This window comes from Oncorhynchus mykiss, chromosome 25 (assembly GCF_057628025.1).
Source record: "Oncorhynchus mykiss isolate SJ-2025 chromosome 25, ASM5762802v1, whole genome shotgun sequence".
Classification (NCBI taxonomy): domain Eukaryota; kingdom Metazoa; phylum Chordata; class Actinopteri; order Salmoniformes; family Salmonidae; genus Oncorhynchus; species Oncorhynchus mykiss.
This window is the reverse complement of record NC_143046.1, coordinates 69,745,505-69,767,024: the sequence shown is the minus strand read 5'-3', so window position 1 is coordinate 69,767,024 and position 21,520 is coordinate 69,745,505. Positions and strand designations below refer to the sequence as shown.

Here is a 21,520-nt window from a genome sequence, read left to right as displayed (position 1 = left end):
CTCCTCCACCAGACTTTACAATTGGCACTATGCATTGGGGCAGGTAGCGTTCTCCTGGCATCCACCAAACCCAGATTCATCCGTCAGACTGCCAGATGGTGAAGCGAGATTCATCACTCCAGAGAACGCATTTCCACTGCTCCAGAGTCCAATGGCAGTGAGCTTTACACCACTCTGAATCTTTGCATTGTGCATGGTGATCTTAGGCTTGTGTACAACTGCTCCTGACAAACAATAGTTGTGCTGACATTGCTTCCAGAGGCAGTTTGGAACTCGTTAGTGAGTGTTGCAACCGAGGACAGCACCCGGCGGTCCAGTTCTGTGAGCTTGTGTGGCCTACCGCTGAGCCGTTGTTGCTCCTTGACGTTTCCACTTCACAAAAAATAACAGCACTTACAGTTGACCGGGGCAGTTCTAGCAGGGCAGAAATTTGACAAACTGACTTGTTGGAAAGGTGGTATCCTATGACGGCGACACATAGAAAGTCACTGAGCTCTTCAGTAAGGCCATTCTGCTGTCAATGTTTGTCTATGGAGATTGCATGGCTGTGTGCTCAATTTTATACACCTGTCAGCAACCAGTGTGGCTGATATTGCAGACTCCACAAATTTGAAGGTGTCCACATACGTTTGTGTGTGTGTATATATGTGTATATATATATATAGATATATATCTATCTTTGTTGGAAAGCAAGGTAACGACACTATTGTTTCCCGTCCGTTTCAGACTCCAACAGTAAGCCTAAGGTGGAGTGCAGCCTGGTGACTGAATTCACCGACCACATCTGTGTCACCATGGACGCAGAGCTCATCATGTTCCTGCATGACCTGGTCTCTGCCTACCTGAAGGAGAAAGAGAAGGGTGAGAGAACCTGAAATGTCAACAGCAGCAGCACACTACATTGCGCAACCTAGAACAATTAACTGTACTTTAAATTAGATAAATAGTACTGAACTTTATATAGACAATAAGAGCAACAAAGGTACAACTAAAATAGAATTTCAGTTGAAGGTGCTGTTTGATTTCAGAACTAGTAGTCAAAAGAAAGGAGAACCAAGGCACTCTTTATAGTTTCTTTCCCTCTCTCCCTTCCCTGGTCTGAAGCCCTTTTCAACCCCCGGATGTTTGTCACTCGGCCTGGCCAGAAGAGCCCAACGGCCCTTAATGATGAGAACTCCACAGACAAGGAGGATGGCATCAACTACACTACGGTGGACTGGAGAGAATTCATGTGCAACACCTGGCAGCTGGAGCCCACACTCAGGTAAACCAGACCCCTTCCCTCAGACCCAATATATGCCACTATGTAGAGACTTTTATCCAAACTAACAGTACAGTAAGTGCATACATTTGTAGTATGTGTATATGATCCCTGTGTTTGACTCCTTAACCCCTCACCTGAGCATGTCAACTACTCCATAAGCCCATTTTTAGGCCTATACACTAACCCTAAACCCTTTTGTCATACATCTCTGAGGTTTCTTGACACAGTCTTAATAATTCATTTCCACAGGCTCATCTCCTGGACGGGACGGAAGATCGATCCTGTCGGCGTGGACTACATTCTCCAGAAGCTAGGCTTCCACCACGCAAGGACTACAATTCCCAAATGGCTCCAGAGGGGAGTGATGGACCCCCTGGACAAGGTCCTCTCTGTCCTCATCAAAAAACTGGGCACGGCCCTGCAGGACGAGAAAGAGAAGAAGGAGAAGATAGGACGAGACAAGGAAGAGCACTAACACCAACATCCATACCTTCTAACACAACACTTTAAAAACTGGAGGTCAGACAGTAAATCGTCAACAAACAAAACACTGGATAACTGGAAAACACTGGATAGTTCCTTGACTTGCTGTACAGTGGATAGCGTCATAGGCACATTTACCGCTAAGCTGTGTGAATTTCAGCATAGATGTTTACTGTGGTGCATGCCACTATGGGTTTTGACAGAAAAATGTGCACTGTTTTTATGTGTATTTTGAACAAAATAGTAAGTCTTATTATTTGGCAGCTTAAAATAATAACCCTGAAAAACCCCAACATGAATTATATGATATACATGCTTTATATGGTTGTTGTCAGAACAAACACGTTGAAGTCATCATTTATGATACTTCTTTTATGGTTCATTACCTTTTTTCTGATGAGTGTGGGGGTTACTTCTAAATCATTGCCTTTTCTATGTTTCCAATGGTAAAGTTGGAATGAGGAATCTCATTTTAAGTGTCAGTTTTTCTAAATTCATCCCAATGACAACCGTTTTTGGAAAATTAAAACTAAAAAGTATTGGATGGTTTAAATCCACTTATATAATGTATTGTAATGCTAAACCATGGTTAATTATTTTTGGTTTGTATCTTAATTTAATGGGGATCAGAAATGTATAGTCTAAAACACATGTGAGCTGGGTGTGTCAAGCCTGTTTTTTTTTTTTTTATATGTGCAATAGATCAGTGTATATAAAATGACTGTGAATTTCTTAAGTGTTGATTTCTGAATATAATAAAATCATTGCCATCCAATTTTACATCTGACTTCGTTGTCATATACAATGAGTGTACAAAACCTTATGAACACTTCTTTCCATGACCATAGATTTCACCTGGTCAGTCTATGATCCCTTATTGATGTCACTTGTTAAATCTACTTCCATCAGTGTAGATGAAGGGGAGGAGACAGGTTAAAGAAGGATTTTTAATAATAATAATAATTGAGACATTGTGTATGTGTGCCATGAAGGGTGAATGGGCAAGACAAAATATTTAAGTGCCTTTAAACGGGGTAAGGTAGTCAGTGCCAGGCGCACCGTTTGTGTCAAGACACTGCTGGGTTTTTCACACAACAGTTTCCCATGTGTATCAAGAAAGGTCCACCACTCAAAGGATATCCAACCAACTTGACACAACTGTGGGAAGCTTTGGAGTCAACATGGGCCAGCATCCCTGTAGAATGCTTTCAACACCTTGTAGAGTCCATGCCCAGATGAATTGAGGCTGTTCTTAGGCCAAAAGGTTGAGTTGCAACTTAATATTAGGAAGATGTTCTTAATGTTTTGTACACTGTTATTTATCAGATTTTCTAGATTTGAGTCAAGTGACAGTTGTGTGTTTCTCAACAGAGAAAAGCTTTAACCTGGTTGCTGTGTGTGCGAGCAATGGGAAGGTTACTATACTCCAGACCTCTTGTGGGTACTCCAGACCTCTTGTGGCTAATTTTAACCAATTATGATTCTTTTTTTATTAAGCCTCTGATACAGTCCCAAAAATGTTTTGCATGTCAGCAGTCAAGTTTTCAAGATACTGGTCTTTCAAAAAGCAAAGTGTGAAAAAATGATGCGGCAAGTGACACTGCTTTTTGACAGACCACAATATTTTTCTGAAATATTCCAAATAAAATACAAATCAAAATATTTTTTTCACAAAAGTAGTGCACTTGGCCTTTACTAGTCTTGATATAACCATCAGTATCGCAGGCAAAACATTTATTCAGCATTGTCGGAGACTGCTGAAGGAGAGCAGCCACTGGTGAGACTGCTAGAGGAGAGCAGTGAGTGAGACTGCTGAATTATTTTATTTTTTTAACCTTTTATTTATACAGTTTTTTCTCATTAAGATAACATCTCTTTTCCAAGAGAGACCTGGTCCAATAAATGGAGAGCAGCTGCTGGTGAGACTGCTGAAAGAGAGCAGCTGCTGGTGAGACTGCTGAAAGAGAGCAGCTGCTGGTAGGACTGCTGAAAGAGAGCAGCTGCTGGTGAGTCTGCTGAAGGAGAGCAGCCTGGTGTATGACCTGCTAGAGCTCAGCATGCAACACATACCCCTGACCACCGGGGGAAGCCTTCACACACATGCACACTGACATCACAATTCTGAGGTGTATTAAGATCCAAGATGTCGGACCGTTGTTTTCAAGGTAATTTACTCACGTTCGCATATACTGATTCATAGACCGTCTATGTTCGGGTTGTATCCGGTTTATACGGACCAACGTCACATGCACACTAGCACTCAGCAGCGACGACGTCATCCAGAAACATGGCAGACATTGGATGAATATAAAATGTTTATATGTTCGTTAATATCTTTGAATGATTTTAAAAAATTGGCGCCAGCTACAATTATTTGAATAATTCAATGGATGTTTTGTGCACAAAGGTGATGACTAAAGTGTCTTATTAGGAATTTTCAAATCTGACTTCTCTATGTGGCCATCTGTGGAAATTGTCTTTCTGAGCTGGGCAACAGTTAAACTGCAGTACCGAAACAAAACTGTAGGATCAGTCGAAACAATGATTCTAGAGTGGAATCCTGGCCCTTTGCAGCCTCACACACACAAACCCAAGATTAGGTAAGAGAATCTGGCAAGATGCCTAGGTTACACACACAAACAATAACAATAAAACAAAACAAAAATGTAATTGGTAAAAAAGTATATATAAACGATATTGAAACTGTCAGTCCTGACGCATTTTTGTTATTATGGGGCACCGTTATCATATATTTTCATCAGCTTATTTGAAACTGGTTACTAATATTGCACTTTAGTAACCAACAATTTCGTAAAAAAACGTTGAATTTGGGAAACCCAACCAAGATGTCTGCATTCAGAAACACACTAGTTATCTAACAGTCCACATGACTACATTTCAAAGCAGAGCACCAAGTGTCACATCAATTAAAATCACATACAATCCCGCTTCTAAAAAACTATTATTATTTTAATCTCAAGTGAGCAGTACATCTTCCTCTCTCACTCGGTCCAATTTAATATAAAGCGTGCATAAGAGTCCCTGTAGCCAGTAGACTAGTGTGGTTTGTATCTGATACACATTAGGAAAAACATGGAGAAATAGGAGAATTGATTATAGAACAAATTACAACTGATTTACCTCGCTCTCTCTCCATCTCTCTTTCCTTCACAGACCAAATTACCAGACTCCCCTTCAGCCACCCTGGGATGGTAGTCATGGCAACATAGAGGCTAATCTCCAGTGGACAGAGAAAGAGAGAGGGAGAGAATGAAAGAGTGAAGAGGCTGGTTTGTGCTTTATCCCTCTCTCATCCCCCTCTTCTTAAATCCTTATAATTGCTCCTCCCCTACCCACTATCTCTCCCATCTCCCACACCCTCTTCCTTCCTCACTCCCTCTATCTCCATCTCTTCTCCCCTCTCCTTCCTCTCTCTCTATTTCCATCTATTCTCCCCTCTCCTTCCTCTGGCAGGGCTCACGCACACACACACACACATATGTTCTGGGTGATTAGGCTGGCTGAGCTATTGGCCTGAAGCCTGCTGAGGAAGGGAAGAGAGGGGGGTTGGTAGAGAGAGTGTATGTACAGATGTGCAGATGTTGTGTCTAGTCTTGCCGCTAGGAGGCGGAGTGTGTGTGTGAGTGCGTTCTGACCTGAGCTGAGCAGCGCAGAGGGCTCAAGCAGTGAGGTGGAGCGGACAGCTCATAGGCTGCTGTGGTGTATGTGTGACAGGTTGAGAGACAGGCTGGGGAAGGCTGAAACGCTACCACAGTTCCGCATAGATGAGGATTAATTCACTGGCTTTTCACACACTCATGTCTCAGCACACACACACACACGTCTCTTAGCTGGGAGATGCTGCATTACGTCATAACAAGCCACTGTCTCCCTAGATGACCGTGGTGAGTACAGCCATGTAGAAGATGCAGAGGGAGCGAGAGACTGGGAGATGAAGATTGGCTGGAGGAGGAGAGGAATAGGAACGGATTCAACCGCTGCCACTGGTCGCAAGGAGCGCCTGGTAGGAGAGGGGATAGAGTGTTTCCTAGAGAGGAGGGCGAGGAGGAAGGGAGAGAAGGAGGAGGGAGAGGGGCAGCCGCCTTCGTGCGGTGACTGGCTCTGATGGCTCCCCGGGAGAGTCAGAGACAGAAACACCGCGGCTGGGGAGGGACAGGAGGTATTTTGGAAGTGACGTGGGTTCAGAGGAGGGTGTGTTTTGGTTCGGGACGAGAGGAAAGGGGAGGAACATGGCAGCGCAGTCTGATGGAGGGGGAGAAATGGAGGAAGGAGTGGGGGAGGGGGTGTTTGATGGAGACACAGAGGAAGACTGTCAGCCTCTGGACTCTGCAGCTATCCACATCTGCCTCTGCTGTCACTCTGCTGTCTGCTACTGGGGCTGTCGCTCCAACTGTCTGGGAAACCTGCTGGGGAAAGACACTACTGGGTGGGTGAGAGAGAGAGAGAGAGAGAGAGAGAGAGAGAGAGAGAGAGAGAGTGTGAGTGAGTGAGTGAGTGAGTGAGTGAGTGAGTGAGTGAGTGAGAGAGAGAGAGAGAGAGAGAGAGAGAGAGAGAGAGAGAGAATAATTATGATAATTGTCTCTGCTATTCTCATTTTGAGCCTTTTACCATTATTATCATCATTATTATAGAAGGATCGGGGATACCGGAGTTGGAGGTGGTAGGAGTTTGAGGGAGACTCGCTGCCCACCAGAGGAGGGACTGTGGCTGGACTGTCTCTGGTTGATCCTGGCTCTCCTCGTCTTCTTCTGGGATGTGGGAACAGACCTGCTTCTCGCTGCAGACTACTATGACAGACAGGACTATCTGTGGTTTGGCCTGACGCTCTTCCTGGTGCTGGTGCCGTCGATTGTAGTTCAGATACTGAGCTTCCGCTGGTTCATCCAGGACTACAGCGGAGAGTGTCTGACCACCTGGCTGGGGACGGTGGACTGCAGCAGGGGAGGAGAGAGAGAAAAGCTGACCAGGCAAGGGCCAACCGGCCACAGGGGGGTTTATCCTGGAACAGATCGGGTCAGAGTGGCCTCAGTCTGGCTGTGGCAGATCACCATACACATTCTACAACTGGGACAGGTCTGGAGGTAAGGACAGATCACCATACACATTCTACAGCTGGGACAGGTCTGGAGGTAAGGACAGATCACCATACACATTCTACAACTGGGACAGGTCTGGAGGTAAGGACAGATCACCATACACATTCTACAGCTGGGACAGGTCTGGAGGTAAGGACAGATCACCATACACATTCTACAACTGGGACAGGTCTGGAGGTAAGGACAGATCACCATACACATTCTACAACTGGGACAGGTCTGGAGGTAAGGACAGATCACCATACACATTCTACAGCTGGGGCAGGTCTGGAGGTAAGGACAGAGCATGCCCCCCTGTTCTCCCCTCTCTTCTTCAATCAATCAAATGTATTTTATAAAGCACTTTTTACATCAGCAGTTGTCACAAAGTGCCTATACCATATTGGGTAGGACACATTTGCCACCCAATATGTCCTACCCAATATTCAGAATAGGTTGATTCATTCCCCCCAATAATTTCTTTAAAATACTTCTTTTTTTATTTTTATTAATTGGGTCGTGGGGCCCCCAGATAGCATATGAACATGTCAAAAAGCAATGTCAAAATTTGTAGAATTGCAGGAAATTAGCTTTAACTGTGAACTTGGGGCACAAAAAAGTTAGCTATGCTAGCCACTTGTAGCTAGCTAGTAACTTGTCATTTCACAGGATATGTTTTTGGACGTAAGCTGCAGAGATTGGTACGAAATGCCACTTCTGTAGCCAAAATCTTATTCAGCTATTTTCTTAAGCATTAAATGACCTGGTGTGATGGTGCATTGATCGGTTATACAGTTTAAAGGAACTATTTTTGTGTATTTGCCCGAAGTCTAACTGTCCAGTGTTTCCAGATTTCTATGAAATATGACCTAGAATGAATTACAATATGAGGTTTTTTTTAATTTGGAAGGAAAATGAATATGTTAAAACACAGCTTTTCTGCTTTGGAATGGTGTGGGTGTACCCCAACAACAGAATGGTGTGGGCATATACCAATCATTAAAAATGCTGATTGGCCAGCTCAGCCTACTCAGGAGGATGACATCATCCTCTATGAGGAAATAGGAATTATTTTTGAAGGACTGTTTGAGATGGGGTTTTTTTTAAGTGTTTGTTTCTCCAATTTATGCTTTGGCCACAAATACAAGTATAGGATGAGTCAACATCATTATTTGGGTATGAGTTATTAACTTTTAAAAGTGAGATTTACACTGGACAGTTACTTTAAAACTGCAAAATTCTCTGCCTCGTGTCTGTCACGCTCGTCGAAATGAATGGACCAAGGCACAGCGTGGTCAGCGTACATTTGAGTTTATTTATAATGTCTCCAACAAAACAAGAAATAACAAACGTAAAGCTACGTAGTGCTCGCAGGCCACTACACATAGACAACTACCCACAATCACAGGTGGGAAAAAGGGCTGCCTAAGTATGATCCCCAATCAGAGACAACGATAGACAGCTGCCTCTGATTGGGAACCACACTCGGCCAGAAACAAAGAAATAAAGAACATATAATGCCCACCCAAATCACACCCTGACCAAACCAAATAGAGACATAAAAAGGCTCTGTAAGGTCAGGGCGTGACAATGTCAAAATGTGAATAATACCATGAGATAAACTAGAAAACAGCACATTTTTGTCTCTGCCACATGGAAGGAATTGTAGAATGGCAGGAAATTTGCTTTAAAACTGCTAAATGTTCTCAGACTCATGAGAACATGTGTAGAATAGCATTATAAAACTGCACATTTTTCTCTCTGCCCCATGACAAAAGGTGTTGAAATGCAGGAAGTTAGCTGGTTTCCTAAGAATATATTTATATGTATATATTTTTTTTTGGGGGGGGGGTTAGGTGGCCTTCTACTTATCCTTCCACTTGTGCTGTGTTTTCAAAATACCCCTCCATATACCCCTCAAAATACCACTCAAGAGAGGCATAATAAGTAATTTCAAACTGTGTAGAATTGCAGAGAATGCGTTTTAAAATGTAAAAAAGAAAATCTGGGGTGGACCACCAGGACCACCCGTCTACTGTTCATCCCCCAATATCTACACCACAATTTTCCCCTTGGCTTATACAGATACCCGGCCTAAAACTCCAAAGAGCAAGCAATGCGGAACCACAGTGGCTAGGAACCAGGCTGTGAGCGGTGGCCAGTCTGGTTGTGCCTGGTGGAGACAAAAGGAGTACTTGGCCATTTAGGTCCTTCTCCTCTTCTCTCCTCTGTTCTCCTCTCCCATTCTCTACTATCAAATGAAGTCCATGTACTAGATCACGTGTTAACCTCACCGTGTGTGTACAGGTGGAGAACAAAGAAGAAAGAGTATCTGCCGCTGACACACAAACACACACAAAAAATTGCACGCACACACACTGGAAGTCAGTGAAGGAGGTGATATTTAGGATGTGATTGGCTGTATTAGCTAGGCTACTCAAACCATACACTAATGGCCTATATAATTAGCAAGGAAGGGCACAAATGCAGAACCAGCACTGACCTGAATAAAGCTTCTTTTTTTTTTTATTCGGTAAAAACAGTTTGAACCTATTTGGGCTCAATCGATTTCCATCTTCTCTTGTGTTTTCTCTACACTTCCACTGTCTGTGTCTGACACAGCTAGACAATTAGCTGGATAGCTAACTAGCTAGTGGAGCTGATAGTCACAAGGCTAGTTAGCCATAAAACTGGCAAAACACTACATCAAAACATCCTTACTGAACACCAAAGGTCGAAGGCATGCCACTCCACTCGGATATCCTGTATGTACCCCCTCCCCGCTCCCCCCTCTCTCCTTCTCTCCCTCTCTCTGTCAGACTAATCTTTCATGGCCTAGGTGCCTGAGGGAGATGTTGAGTGGGCTTAAGAGCTAGTGTGTGTGTACGTTTGTAACAATCTCCCTAATAGAGTCTTTCCCAAAGAGTGGTGTGTGTGGAATGGTTCAGTCTGATTGAGTTAGATCACTGTGAGATGGAGGGAGGGAGTAGAATGGACAGAAAAAAAGAGCTTGAACACGCAGAACAGAAGTGAAGGGGGAAGGGGAATGATGGATAGCGACAAAAAAAATTGCCAAATTAAACTCTCTGTTGTGATGCGGCATCTTGCAGGTTTATCTGGTGAAATGCGTGCGTGCATGTATTTCTACTGTATGTGACCAGTGAATTATTGATGTCGTATGAAATTAGCCCATATGATGCAGCCCAGATGGTCGTATGAGCATGTCTACGCACATGCTCACACATACACAAACACACAAGAGAAACACAGACACACACACACACCCCACAAGCACAGCCTGGGGCACTCAGTGTTTAATCTGATTAATTCTACACAAACCGTCTCTCTCACTCTCTGCCATAATTATTGACCTCTGACCCCCAGGTATATCCGTACTTTATACCTGGGTATCCAGTCCCACCGTATGAAGGAGCATAAGGAGGCACAGAGGAGGTTCTACTGGGCCATGATGTTTGAGTACGCAGACGTCAACATGCTGCGGCTACTGGAGACCTTCCTGGAGTCAGCTCCTCAACTAGTACTACAGCTCTGTATTATGATACAGCAGAACAGGGCTGAGACTCTACAGTGTACGTATACACACAGTTCACACACACACACTCACTGGTCAACTGGTATTACAGCTATCAAGATGAGTCACTCCATCTCTCTCCCTAGGTATATCTAGTCTAGGCTCTCTTCTGTCTCTATCCTGGGTGTTGGCCTCGTACCACAAGCTCCTGCGCGACTCCAGAGACGACCAGCGCAGTCTGAGTTATCGCGGTGCCCTCCTCCACCTTCTCTGGCGCCTCCTCACCATCTCCTCCCGCGTTCTCTCTCTCGCCCTCTTCGCATCCCTCTTCCACCTGTACTTTGGCATCTTCGTGGTGCTCCACTGGTGTGGCATGGCCCTGTGGGTGGTGCATGGCGGAACAGACTTCTGTATGTCTCGCTGGGAGGAGGTTTTGTTTAACATGGTGGTGGGCATCGTCTACATCTTCTGTTGGTTCAACGTCAAGGAGGGACACACCAGGGGACGCATGGTGGCTTACTACTCTGTGGTACTGGCTGAGAACACACTGCTTACTGGACTGTGGTATGTAGACAGACAGACAGATAGACAGACAGGCACACACCTACAGTATGTGTTTTATCTTCGAATAGGTGTATCTCTCATGATTGTACAGAGACAAATGTGTGTGCATGGATATCATAACAGTTGTGTGTGTGTGCGTATGTGTTACAGGTATGTGTATCGTGACCATGAAGAGACAGACAGCTACGCGGTTCCAGCGTTGTGTGGTGTCTACCTGTCCTTTACGGGTGGAGTACTGGTGATGCTTCTGTACTACGGCCTTCTTCACCCCTCACACACACACCCCACCCCGGCATCGACCTGGTGTGATGAGCTGCTGTGGGGTAACCCCTTGCCCCCTTCAGCTCCGCCCACCCCAGCCCACCTTGCTGCCCCGTTTCACAGTGATGACATCATCGCAGAAGGCTGTCTGCCGGTGTTCCAGGTGCGTTTGGAGCCCCCCACCTCGAGGCGTTTCGAAGGTCCTCTGATAAAGATTGACATGCCCAGGAAACGTTACCCAGCCTGGGACGCTCACTACGTGGACAGACGGCTGCGAAGGACCATCAACCTACTACAGTACCTGACGCCTGCAGCTGCAGGCATACGATACAGGGACAGACCTCTGCTCTATGAACTACTGCAGTACGAGTCTTCTTTCTGACACATACACACATAGACAAACACACATATTTACAAGTGCGCACATGTAACCGATGTGAAATGGCTAGCTATTTAGTGGTGCTCGCTAGTAGTGTTCAACCGGTGACCTCATCCGCTCTGACCTAGAAGTAGTTGTTTCCCTTGCTATGCAAGGACCACAGCTTTTGTGGAGTAACAGGTAACGATGCTTTGTGGGTGATGGTTGTCCATCTGTTCAGAGGGTCCCTGGTTCAAGCTCAGGTTGGGGCAAGGAGAGGGACGGAAGCGACACTGATACACACAAATGTGACTCTTCTCTCTGTTTTTATCTCTTCATCTCTGTTTTGTATTCCTCACTCTGCTGAGAATACTGGATGGTGACAGAAGACAGCATGTCATGTTATTTTCACATCTTCATGAATAATACTAAAAGATAATATGAAATTAGAAAAAATGTGAATGTAATTTAAACAGCGGCCTGAAAGCTGTCTCCTATAGCTGGGAGTTTATTATCTTTAGTTTGGTTAACTGGGTGTGCATTCTCTTTAGTTTGGTTAGCTGGGAGTTTAATATCTTTAGTTTGGTTAACTGGGAGTTTATTCTCTTTAGTTTGGTTAACTGGGTGTGTTTTCTCTTTAGTTTGGTTAACTGGGTGTTTATTCTCTTTAGTTTGGTTAACTGGGTGTGTATTCTCTTTAGTTTGGCTAACTGGGTGTGTATTCTCTTTAGTTTGGTTAACTGGGTGTGTATTCTCTTTAGTTTGGTTAACTCGGTGTGTATTCTCTTTAGTTTGGTTAACTGGGTGTGTATTCTCTATAGTTTGGTTAACTGGGTGTTTATTCTCTTTAGTTTGGTTAACTGGGTGTGTATTCTCTTTAGTTTGGTTAACTGGGTGTGTATTCTCTATAGTTTGGTTAACTGGGTGTTTATTCTCTATAGTTTGGTTAACTGGGTGTGTATTCTCTTTAGTTTGGTTAACTGGGTGTGTATTCTCTATAGTTTGGTTAACTGGGTGTGTATTCTCTATAGTTTGGTTAACTGGGTGTGTATTCTCTTTAGTTTGGTTAACTGGGTGTGTATTCTCTATAGTTTGGTTAACTGGGTGTGTATTCTCTTTAGTTTGGTTAACTGGGTGTGTATTCTCTTTAGTTTGGTTAACTGGGTGTGTATTCTCTTTAGTTTGTTTAACTGGGTGTGTATTCTCTTTAGTTTGGTTAACTGGGTGTGTATTCTCTATAGTTTGGTTAACTGGGTGTTTATTCTCTTTAGTTTGGTTAACTGGGTGTGTATTCTCTATAGTTTGGTTAACTGGGTGTGTATTCTCTATAGTTTGGTTAACTGGGTGTGTATTCTCTTTAGTTTGGTTAACTGGGTGTTTATTCTCTTTAGTTTGGTTAACTGGGTGTGTATTCTCTTTAGTTTGGTTAACTGGGTGTGTATTCTCTATAGTTTGGTTAACTGGGTGTGTATTCTCTTTAGTTTGGTTAACTGGGTGTTTATTCTCTTTAGTTTGGTTAACTGGGTGTTTATTCTCTTTAGTTTGGTTAACTGGGTGTGTGGTCTCTTTAATTTTTAACTGAATGTGTATATATTTATATGTACAGAGATGTGTGTGTGTACTGTGTGTGTTGTGCCTGATCTGTGAGTCATAGTAAATTATGTTTGCTTGTTTGTTTGCTCAGGAAGGCACAACATTACAGAACGTTAAGATAGACATGAATTGTGTAGAACAGATAAGATTTTCTGTCATGTAGAATACGGATATGTGATTCTCTTTCTGATGAACTCATCCCTGAGGTCGTCATGGTGACAGAGACCTTTACCTGACTACGTCTGACCATCCCTCCACCAATCAACACTAAGCCTTCCACCGATCAACTTTATATGGTGCAAATATATATGAATATACAGTACCAGTCAAAAGTTTGGACACACCTACTCATTCCAGGGCTTTTCTTTATTTTTACTATTTTCTACATTGTAGAGTAATGGTGAAGATGTCAGAACTATGAAATAACACATATGGAATCATGTAGTAACCAAACAAATTCTTAAACAAATCAAAATATAGTTTATATTTTACATTCTTCAAAGTAGCCACCCTTTGCCTTGATGACAGCTTTGCACACTCTTGGCATTCTCTCAACCAGCTTCACCTGGAATGCTTTTCCAACTGTCTTGAAGGAGTTCCCACATATGCTGAGCACTTGTCTGCTTTTCTTTCACTATGCGGTCCAACTCAATTGGGTTGATGTTGGGTGATTGTGGAGGCACATCTGATGCAGCAATCCATCACCTTCATTTTTGGTCAAATTGCCCTTACACAGTCTGGAGGTGTGTTGGGTCATTGTCCTGTTGAAAAACAAATGATAGTCCCACTAAGCACAAACCAGATGGGATGGCTTATCGTTTCAGAATGCTGTAGTAGCCATTCTGGTTAAGTGTGCCTTGAATTCTAAATAAATCACTGGCAGTGTCACCAGCAAAGTACCATCATACCTCCTCCGTGTTTCATGGTTGGAACCACACATGTGGATACCATCCGTTCACAAAGACACGGCGGTTGGAACCAAAAATCTCAAATTTGACCTCATCAGACCAAAGGACAAATTTCCACCGGTCTAATGTCTATTGCTCATGTTTCTTGGCCCAATCAAGTCTCTTCTTATTGGTGTCCTTTAGTAGTGGTTTCTTTGCAGCAATTCAACCATGAAGGCCTGATTCACGCAGTCTCCTCTGAACAGTTGATGTTGAGGTGTGTCTGTTACTTGAACTCTGTGAAGCATTTATTTGGGCTTCAACTTCAGAGGTGCAGATAACTCTAATGAACTTATCCTCTGTAGCAGATGTAACTCTGGGTCTTCCTTTCCTGTAGCGGTCCTCATGAGAGCCAGTTTCATCATTGTGCTTGATGGTTTTGCGAATGCACTTGAAGAAACGTTAGAATTTCTTGACATTTTCCAGATTGACTGACCTTCATGTCTTAAAGTAATGAAGGAATGTCGTTTCTCTTTGCTTATTTGAGCTGTTCTTGCCATAATATGAACTTGGTGTTTTACCAAATAGGCCTATCTTCTGTATACCATCCCTACTTTGTCATAACACAACTGACTTTCTCAAATGCATTAAGAAGGAAAGAAATTCCACAAATTAACATTCCAGGTGACATGAAGCTGGTTGAGAGAATGCCAAGAGTGTGCACAGCTGTAATCAAGCCAAAGGGTGGCTACTTTGAAGAATCTCAAATATAAAATACACTTTGATTTGTTTAACACTTTTTTGGTTATTACATGATTCCATGTGTTATGTCATAGTTTTGATTTCTTAACTATTATTCTACAATGTAGAAAATAGTACAAAATAAAGAAAAACCCTGTAATGAGTAGGTGTGTCCAAACTTTTGACTGGTACTGTACATATGTGAACTTTATTTGGTGCAAATATAGATGAACATAATATGAACTTATTTTTTTGGCAAATATATATGAACATATATGAACTTCATATGGTGCAAATATATATTAACTTTATTTATAAAAGCAATAATACACTTGAGCGTCTGCATTTGGAGTCACAAGTGGACTCAGCATTCTACATTTGACCTTTAACCTCTCTCTGTTTCTGTTCTGGGTCAAAAGTAACAGCAGGTAAAGGGTCTGAACTTTGTAGCCAAAGTTTGAGACGCAATCGGCTCAGAGATTAGGCTGTATTGTTCCAGGTTCATATCAGAAACTAGTTTTATAAAAAATAAAGTCAGTCAGGGCATCAGGCTGAGCTGGAGCCAGCTCTTATAAGCACAGAGCAGGTTAAAGGTACACTGCAATATGACATCATCATATGGGTCAACTTCCTACTTACAGAAATCAACAGTAAAATGAATTTCTGCAGTTAACAGAAATGATGATGTCATATTGTTGAATCTACCTTTAACCAAACTTAACATGGATGTATTGTACAGGTGTGATATAGAAGTTATGACATAAGTCATTACTTCCTTTGAACTCACAGGACCCCCTTGAAAACGACATAGTTGGTTCATCTCAAGGAGTTTAAAAAATAAATATATTAGTGTTTTTATTTGGTGAGGGTTTACATTTTTCTAATGTTGATGTGTCCATGTCCCTCAGCTTGGACATATCTCTTGTTGCCCCTAGCAATATTGATTCTAGTTATGTACTGCTGATTTATGTTCTTCCATTTAGAATGTCCAAACTGAATGAGAATGATGAAAATAGTGTTTTATAGGACTTTGATATTGTGTTGTTGTCCTGGGTCTGCCCCATTTTAAGCTTACCCCCCCCCCCCCCAAAAAAAACAAAGGTATTTAAAAAATATTCAGGCAAGTTAACCGGCTAACTCCTTGATCTAGCTTTGTAGTATACCCCTCTGGAGGGTTCAACGTTTGACAGGCTAACTTATTGATCTTTCTTGGTGACATACCCCTCTGATGCTAATGTTTGGAGATTGTTGCACTAAAGTTGATGCTGTGTGATGGATTATTACTGTAACATTACCTCCTGAAAAGACTATTAACCTGTGACAATTCAGACATACTATGAGATACCACAGAGATAGTAGTAGTATCTATAGCGATATTGGTAATAAGAGATAAGATAACCCATATTTTAAAACATGTAGTTTCATCAGAAAAATATACAAATGTTACATGAGTCAGTATCTATTTAATTTTATATCTTTGCATTTTAATACATTATAATGTGACTGAAATTAAGAATATATAAACTATTCATACCCGACATGTGTGGTTGTGTTCTTTTCTTTTTTCCTGGTGGTTCCAATGACACATACTCTTTCCCCTTCTTTTTCTCTCTCACACTCTCACTCACTCACACTCTCACTCACTCACTCACTCACTCACTCACACACACACACACACGCGGGCACACGCACACACAGTGGCTTGACCAGAGAATCAGACAAACTGAAACTGTTTTCCTTCAATAACTTATTTTCAGATAAAGGACCTGAATCGAACAGTATAGCTCGTCTGTCTCCTTTTAACACTAGAGGAAACCATACAGTACCAGAGCTATAGCTTACCTCAGCACACACAGACACTTCTTGTTACGGTGCGTGATAGAGGAGCGAATTAACGTAAACAGAGCTTCTTTAATAACAAAACAAACGTAGGCTCAGATGGACCGGCAGATTCCGACAGGACAGGACAAGGTTGCAGCAAACATGACGATAGTCTGGTTCAGGCATGAATAACACAAACAAGAATCCGACAAAGACAGGAGCAGAAACAGAGAGAGATATAGAGACCTAATCAGAGGGAAAAAGGGAACAGGTGGGAAAAGGGGTGAACGAGGTAGTTAGAGAAGACAAGGAACAGCTGGGGGAAAGAGGGGAAGAAAAGGTAACCTAATACGACCAGCAGAGGGAGACAGGGTGAAGAGAAAGAACAGGAACAGGACACAACATGACAATACATGACAGTACCCCCCCACTCACCGAGCGCCTCCTGGCGCACTCGAGGAGGAAACCTGGTGGCAACGGAGGAAATCATCGATCAGCGAACGGTCCAGCAAGTCCCGAGAGGGAACCCAACTCCTCTCCTCAGGACCGTACCCCTCCCAATCTACTAGGTACTGATGACCACGGCCCCGAGGACGCATGTCCAAAATCCTACGGACCCTGTAGATGGGTGCGCCCTCGACAAGGATGGGGGGGGGGGGGGAAGACGAGCGGGGGCGCGAAGAACGGGCTTGACACAGGAGACATGGAAGACCGGGTGGACGCGACGAAGATATCGCGGAAGAAGAAGTCGCACTGCGACAGGATTAATGATCTGAGAAATACGGAACGGACCAATGAACCGCGGGGTCAACTTGCGAGAAGCGGTCTTAAGGGGAAGGTTCTGAGTGGAGAGCCAAACTCTCTGACCGCGACAATATCTAGGACTCTTAGTTCTACGCTTCTTAGCAGCTCTCACAGTCTGCGCCCTATAACGGCAAAGTGCAGACCTGACCCTCTTCCAGGTGCGCTCGCAACGTTGGACAAAAGCCTGAGCGGAGGGGACGCTGGACTCGGCGAACTGAGATGAGAACAGCGGAGGCTGGTACCCGAGGCTACTCTGAAAAGGAGATAGCCCGGTCGCAGACGAAGGAAGCGAGTTGTGGGCGTATTCTGCCCAGGGGAGCTGTTCTGACCAAGACGCAGGTTTGCGAAAAGAAAGACTGCGTAAGATGCGACCAATAGTCTGATTGGCCCGTTCTGCTTGACCGTTAGACTGGGGGTGAAAGCCGGAAGAGAGACTGACGGAAGCCCCAATCAAACGGCAAAACTCCCTCCAAAATTGAGACGTGAATTGCGGACCTCTGTCCGAAACGACGTCTGACGGAAGGCCATGAATTCTGAAAACATTCTCGATGATGATTTGTGCCGTCTCTTTAGCAGAAGGAAGCTTAGCAAGGGGAATAAAATGAGCCGCCTTAGAGAACCTGTCGACACCCGTAAGAATAACAGTCTTCCCCGCTGACGAAGGCAGTCCGGTGACAAAATCTAAGGCGATGTGAGACCACGGTCGAGAGGGAATGGGAAGCGGCCTGAGACGGCCGGCAGGAGGGGAGTTACCGGACTTAGTCTGCGCGCAGACCGAACAAGCAGCCACGAAGCGACGCGTGTCATGCTCCCGGGTGGGCCACCAAAAACGCTGGCGAATGGAAGCAAGCGTACCCCGAACGCCAGGGTGGCCGGCTAACTTGGCAGAGTGAGCCCACTGAAGAACGGCCAGACGAGTAGGAACGGGAACGAAAAGAAGGTTCCTAGGACAAGCGCGCGGCGACGGAGTTTGAGTGAGTGCTTGCTTTACCTGCCTCTCAATTCCCCAGACAGTCAACCCGACAACACGCCCCTCAGGGAGAATCCCCTCGGGGTCAGTGGAGGCTACTGAAGAACTGAAGAGACGAGATAAAGCATCAGGCATGGTGTTCTTAGAGCCCGGACGATAAGAAATCACGAACTCGAAACGAGCGAAAAACAGCGCCCAGCGCGCCTGACGCGCATTAAGTCGTTTGGCAGAACGGATGTACTCAAGGTTCCTATGGTCAGTCCAAACGACAAAAGGAACGGTCGCCCCCTCCAACCACTGTCGCTATTCGCCTAGGGCTAAGCGGATGGCGAGCAGTTCGCGGTTTCCCACATCATAGTTACGTTCCGACGGCGACAGGCGATGAGAAAAATACGCGCAAGGGTGGACCTTGTCGTCAGAGAGGGAGCGCTGAGAAAGAATGGCTCCCACGCCCACCTCTGACGCGTCAACCTCGACAACGAACTGTCTAGAGACGTCAGGTGTAACAAGGATAGGTGCGGATGTAAAACGATTCTTGAGGAGATCAAAAGCTCCCTGGGCGGAAACGGACCACTTAAAGCACGTCTTGACAGAAGTAAGGGCTGTGAGAGGAGCTGCCACCTGACCGAAATTACGGATGAAACGACGATAGAAGTTCGCGAAGCCGAGAAAGCGCTGCAGCTCGACGCGTGACTTAGGGACGGGCCAATCAATGACAGCTTGGACCTTAGCGGGCTCCATCTTAATGCCTTCAGCGGAAATAACAGAACCGAGAAATGTGACGGAGGAGGCATGAAAAGTGCACTTCTCAGCCTTCACAAAAAGACAATTCTCTAAAAGGCGCTGGAGGACACGTTGAACGTGCTGAACATGAATCTGGAGTGACGGTGAAAAAATCAGGATATCGTCAAGGTAAACGAAAACAAAGATGTTCAGCATGTCTCTCAGGACATCATTGACTAATGCCTGAAAGACAGCTGGAGCGTTAGCGAGGCCGAAAGGAAGAACCCGGTATTCAAAGTGCCCTAACGGAGTGTTAAACGCCGTCTTCCACTCGTCCCCCTCCCTGATGCGCACGAGATGGTAAGCGTTACGAAGGTCCAACTTAGTGAAAAACCTGGCTCCCTGCAGGATCTCGAAGGCTGAAGACATAAGAGGAAGCGGATAACGATTCTTCACTGTTATGTCATTCAGCCCTCGATAATCTATGCAGGGGCGCAGGGACCCGTCCTTCTTCTTAACAAAAAAAAACCCCGCTCCGGCGGGAGAGGAGGAGGGGACTATGGTACCGGCGGCAAGAGCTACAGACAAATAATCTTCGAGAGCCTTACGTTCGGGAGCCGACAGAGAGTATAGTCTACCCCGGGGGGGAGTGGTTCCCGGAAGGAGATCAATACTACAATCATACGACCGGTGTGGAGGAAGAGTGGTGGCCCTGGACCGACTGAACACCGTGCGCAGATCGTGATATTCCTCCGGCACCCCTGTCAAATCACCAGGCTCCTCCTGTGAAGAAGAGATAGAGGAAACAGGAGGGATAGCAGACATTAAACATTTCACGTGACAAGAGACTTTCCAGGAGAGGATAGAATTACTAGACCAATTAATAGAAGGATTATGACAAACTAGCCAGGGATGGCCCAAAACAACAGGTGTAAAAGGTGAACGAAAAATTAAAAAAGAAATGGTTTCGCTATGATTACCAGAAACAGTGAGGGTTAAAGGTAGCGTCTCACGCTGAATCCTGGGGAGAGGACTACCATCCAGGGCGAACAAGGCCGTGGACTCCCTTAACTGTCTGAGAGGTATGTCATGTTCCCGAGCCCAGGTCTCGTCCATAAAACAGCCCTCCGCCCCAGAGTCTATTAAGGCACTGCAGGAAGCTGACGAACCGGTCCAGCGTAGATGGACCGACAAGGTAGTGCAGGATCTTGAAGGAGAGATAGGAGTAGTAGCGCTCACCAGTAGCCCTCCGCTTACTGATGAGCTCTGGCTTTTACTGGACATGAAGTGACAAAATGACCAGCAGAACCGCAATAGAGACAGAGGCGGTTGGTGATTCTCCGTTCCCTCTCCTTAGTCGAGATGCGGATACCTCCCAGCTGCATAGGCTCAGCACCCGAGCCGGCAGAGGAAGATGGTAGTGATGCGGAGAGGGGGGCAACGGAGAACGCAAGCTCCTTTCCACGAGCTCGGTGACGAAGATCAACCCGTCGCTCAATGCGAATAGCGACTTCAATCAAGGAATCCACGCTGGAAGGAACCTCCCGGGAGAGAATCTCATCCTTTACCTCTGCGCGGAGACCCTCCAGAAAACGAGCGAGCAAAGCCGGCTCGTTCCAGCCACTGGAGGCAGCAAGAGTGCGAAACTCAATAGAGTAGTCTGTTATGGATCGATTACCTTGACATAGGGAAGACAGGACCCTGGAAGCCTCCTCCCCAAAAACAGATCGATCAAAAACCCGTATCATCTCCTCCTTAAAGTCCTGATACTGGTTAGTACACTCAGCCCTTGCCTCCCAGATTGCCGTGCCCCACTCACGAGCCCGTCCAGTAAGGAGAGATATGACGTGGGCGACACGAGCAGTGCTCCTGGAGTAAGTGTTGGGCTGGAGAGAAAACACAATATCACACTGGGTGAGGAACGAGCGGCATTCAGTGGGCTCCCCAGAGTAACACGGCGGGTTATTGATTCTGGGCTCCGGAGATTCGAAAGCCCTGGAAGTGGCCGGTGGATCGAGGCGGAGATGGTGAACCTGTTCTGTGAGGTTGGAGACTTGGGTGGCCAGGGTCTCAACGGCATGTCGAGCAGCAGACAATTCCCGCTCGTGTCTGCCTAGCATCGCTCCCTGGATCTCGACGGCTGAGTGGAGAGGATCCGAAGTCGCTGGGTCCATTCTTGGTCGGATTCTTCTGTTACGGTGCGTGAATGAGGACCCAAAAGCGAATTAACGTAAACAGAGCTTCTTTAATAACAAAACAAACGTAGGCTCAGATGGACCGGCAGATTCCGACAGGACAGGACAAGGTTGCAGCAATCATGACGATAGTCTGGTTCAGGCATGAATAACACAAACAAGAATCCGACAAAGACAGGAGCAGAAACAGAGAGAGATATAGAGACCTAATCAGAGGGAAAAAGGGAA

At 45.0% G+C, this 21,520-nt stretch overlaps 2 protein-coding genes across 51 annotated transcripts in view; both read left to right on the top strand.

Moving 5' to 3' along the window:
• Positions 1 to 2,527, top strand: part of LOC110505661 (bridge-like lipid transfer protein family member 1) — a 90,422-nt gene extending 87,895 nt beyond the window's left edge. For all 50 annotated transcript variants that reach the window (XM_090220949.1, XM_090220926.1, XM_090220934.1 and 47 more), the window contains 3 exons: positions 727 to 861; positions 1,105 to 1,264; positions 1,514 to 2,527. In XM_090220949.1, the coding sequence (XP_090077075.1) occupies positions 727 to 861; positions 1,105 to 1,264; positions 1,514 to 1,739 (521 nt within the window). In that variant the 3' untranslated portion in view covers positions 1,740 to 2,527. The remainder of the gene's footprint in view (positions 1 to 726; positions 862 to 1,104; positions 1,265 to 1,513) is intronic.
• Positions 2,528 to 3,787: 1,260 nt separating this feature from the next.
• On the top strand, positions 3,788 to 13,608 carry LOC110505660 (XK-related protein 6). Its single transcript, XM_036962916.2, has 7 exons — positions 3,788 to 3,912; positions 4,922 to 5,037; positions 5,644 to 6,194; positions 6,400 to 6,849; positions 10,228 to 10,433; positions 10,522 to 10,939; positions 11,090 to 13,608. The coding sequence occupies exons 3-7, from the start codon at positions 5,998 to 6,000 to the stop codon at positions 11,580 to 11,582; spliced, it is 1,764 nt and encodes a 587-aa protein (XP_036818811.1). The 5' UTR covers positions 3,788 to 3,912; positions 4,922 to 5,037; positions 5,644 to 5,997; the 3' UTR covers positions 11,583 to 13,608.
• Positions 13,609 to 21,520: the final 7,912 nt, after the last annotated feature.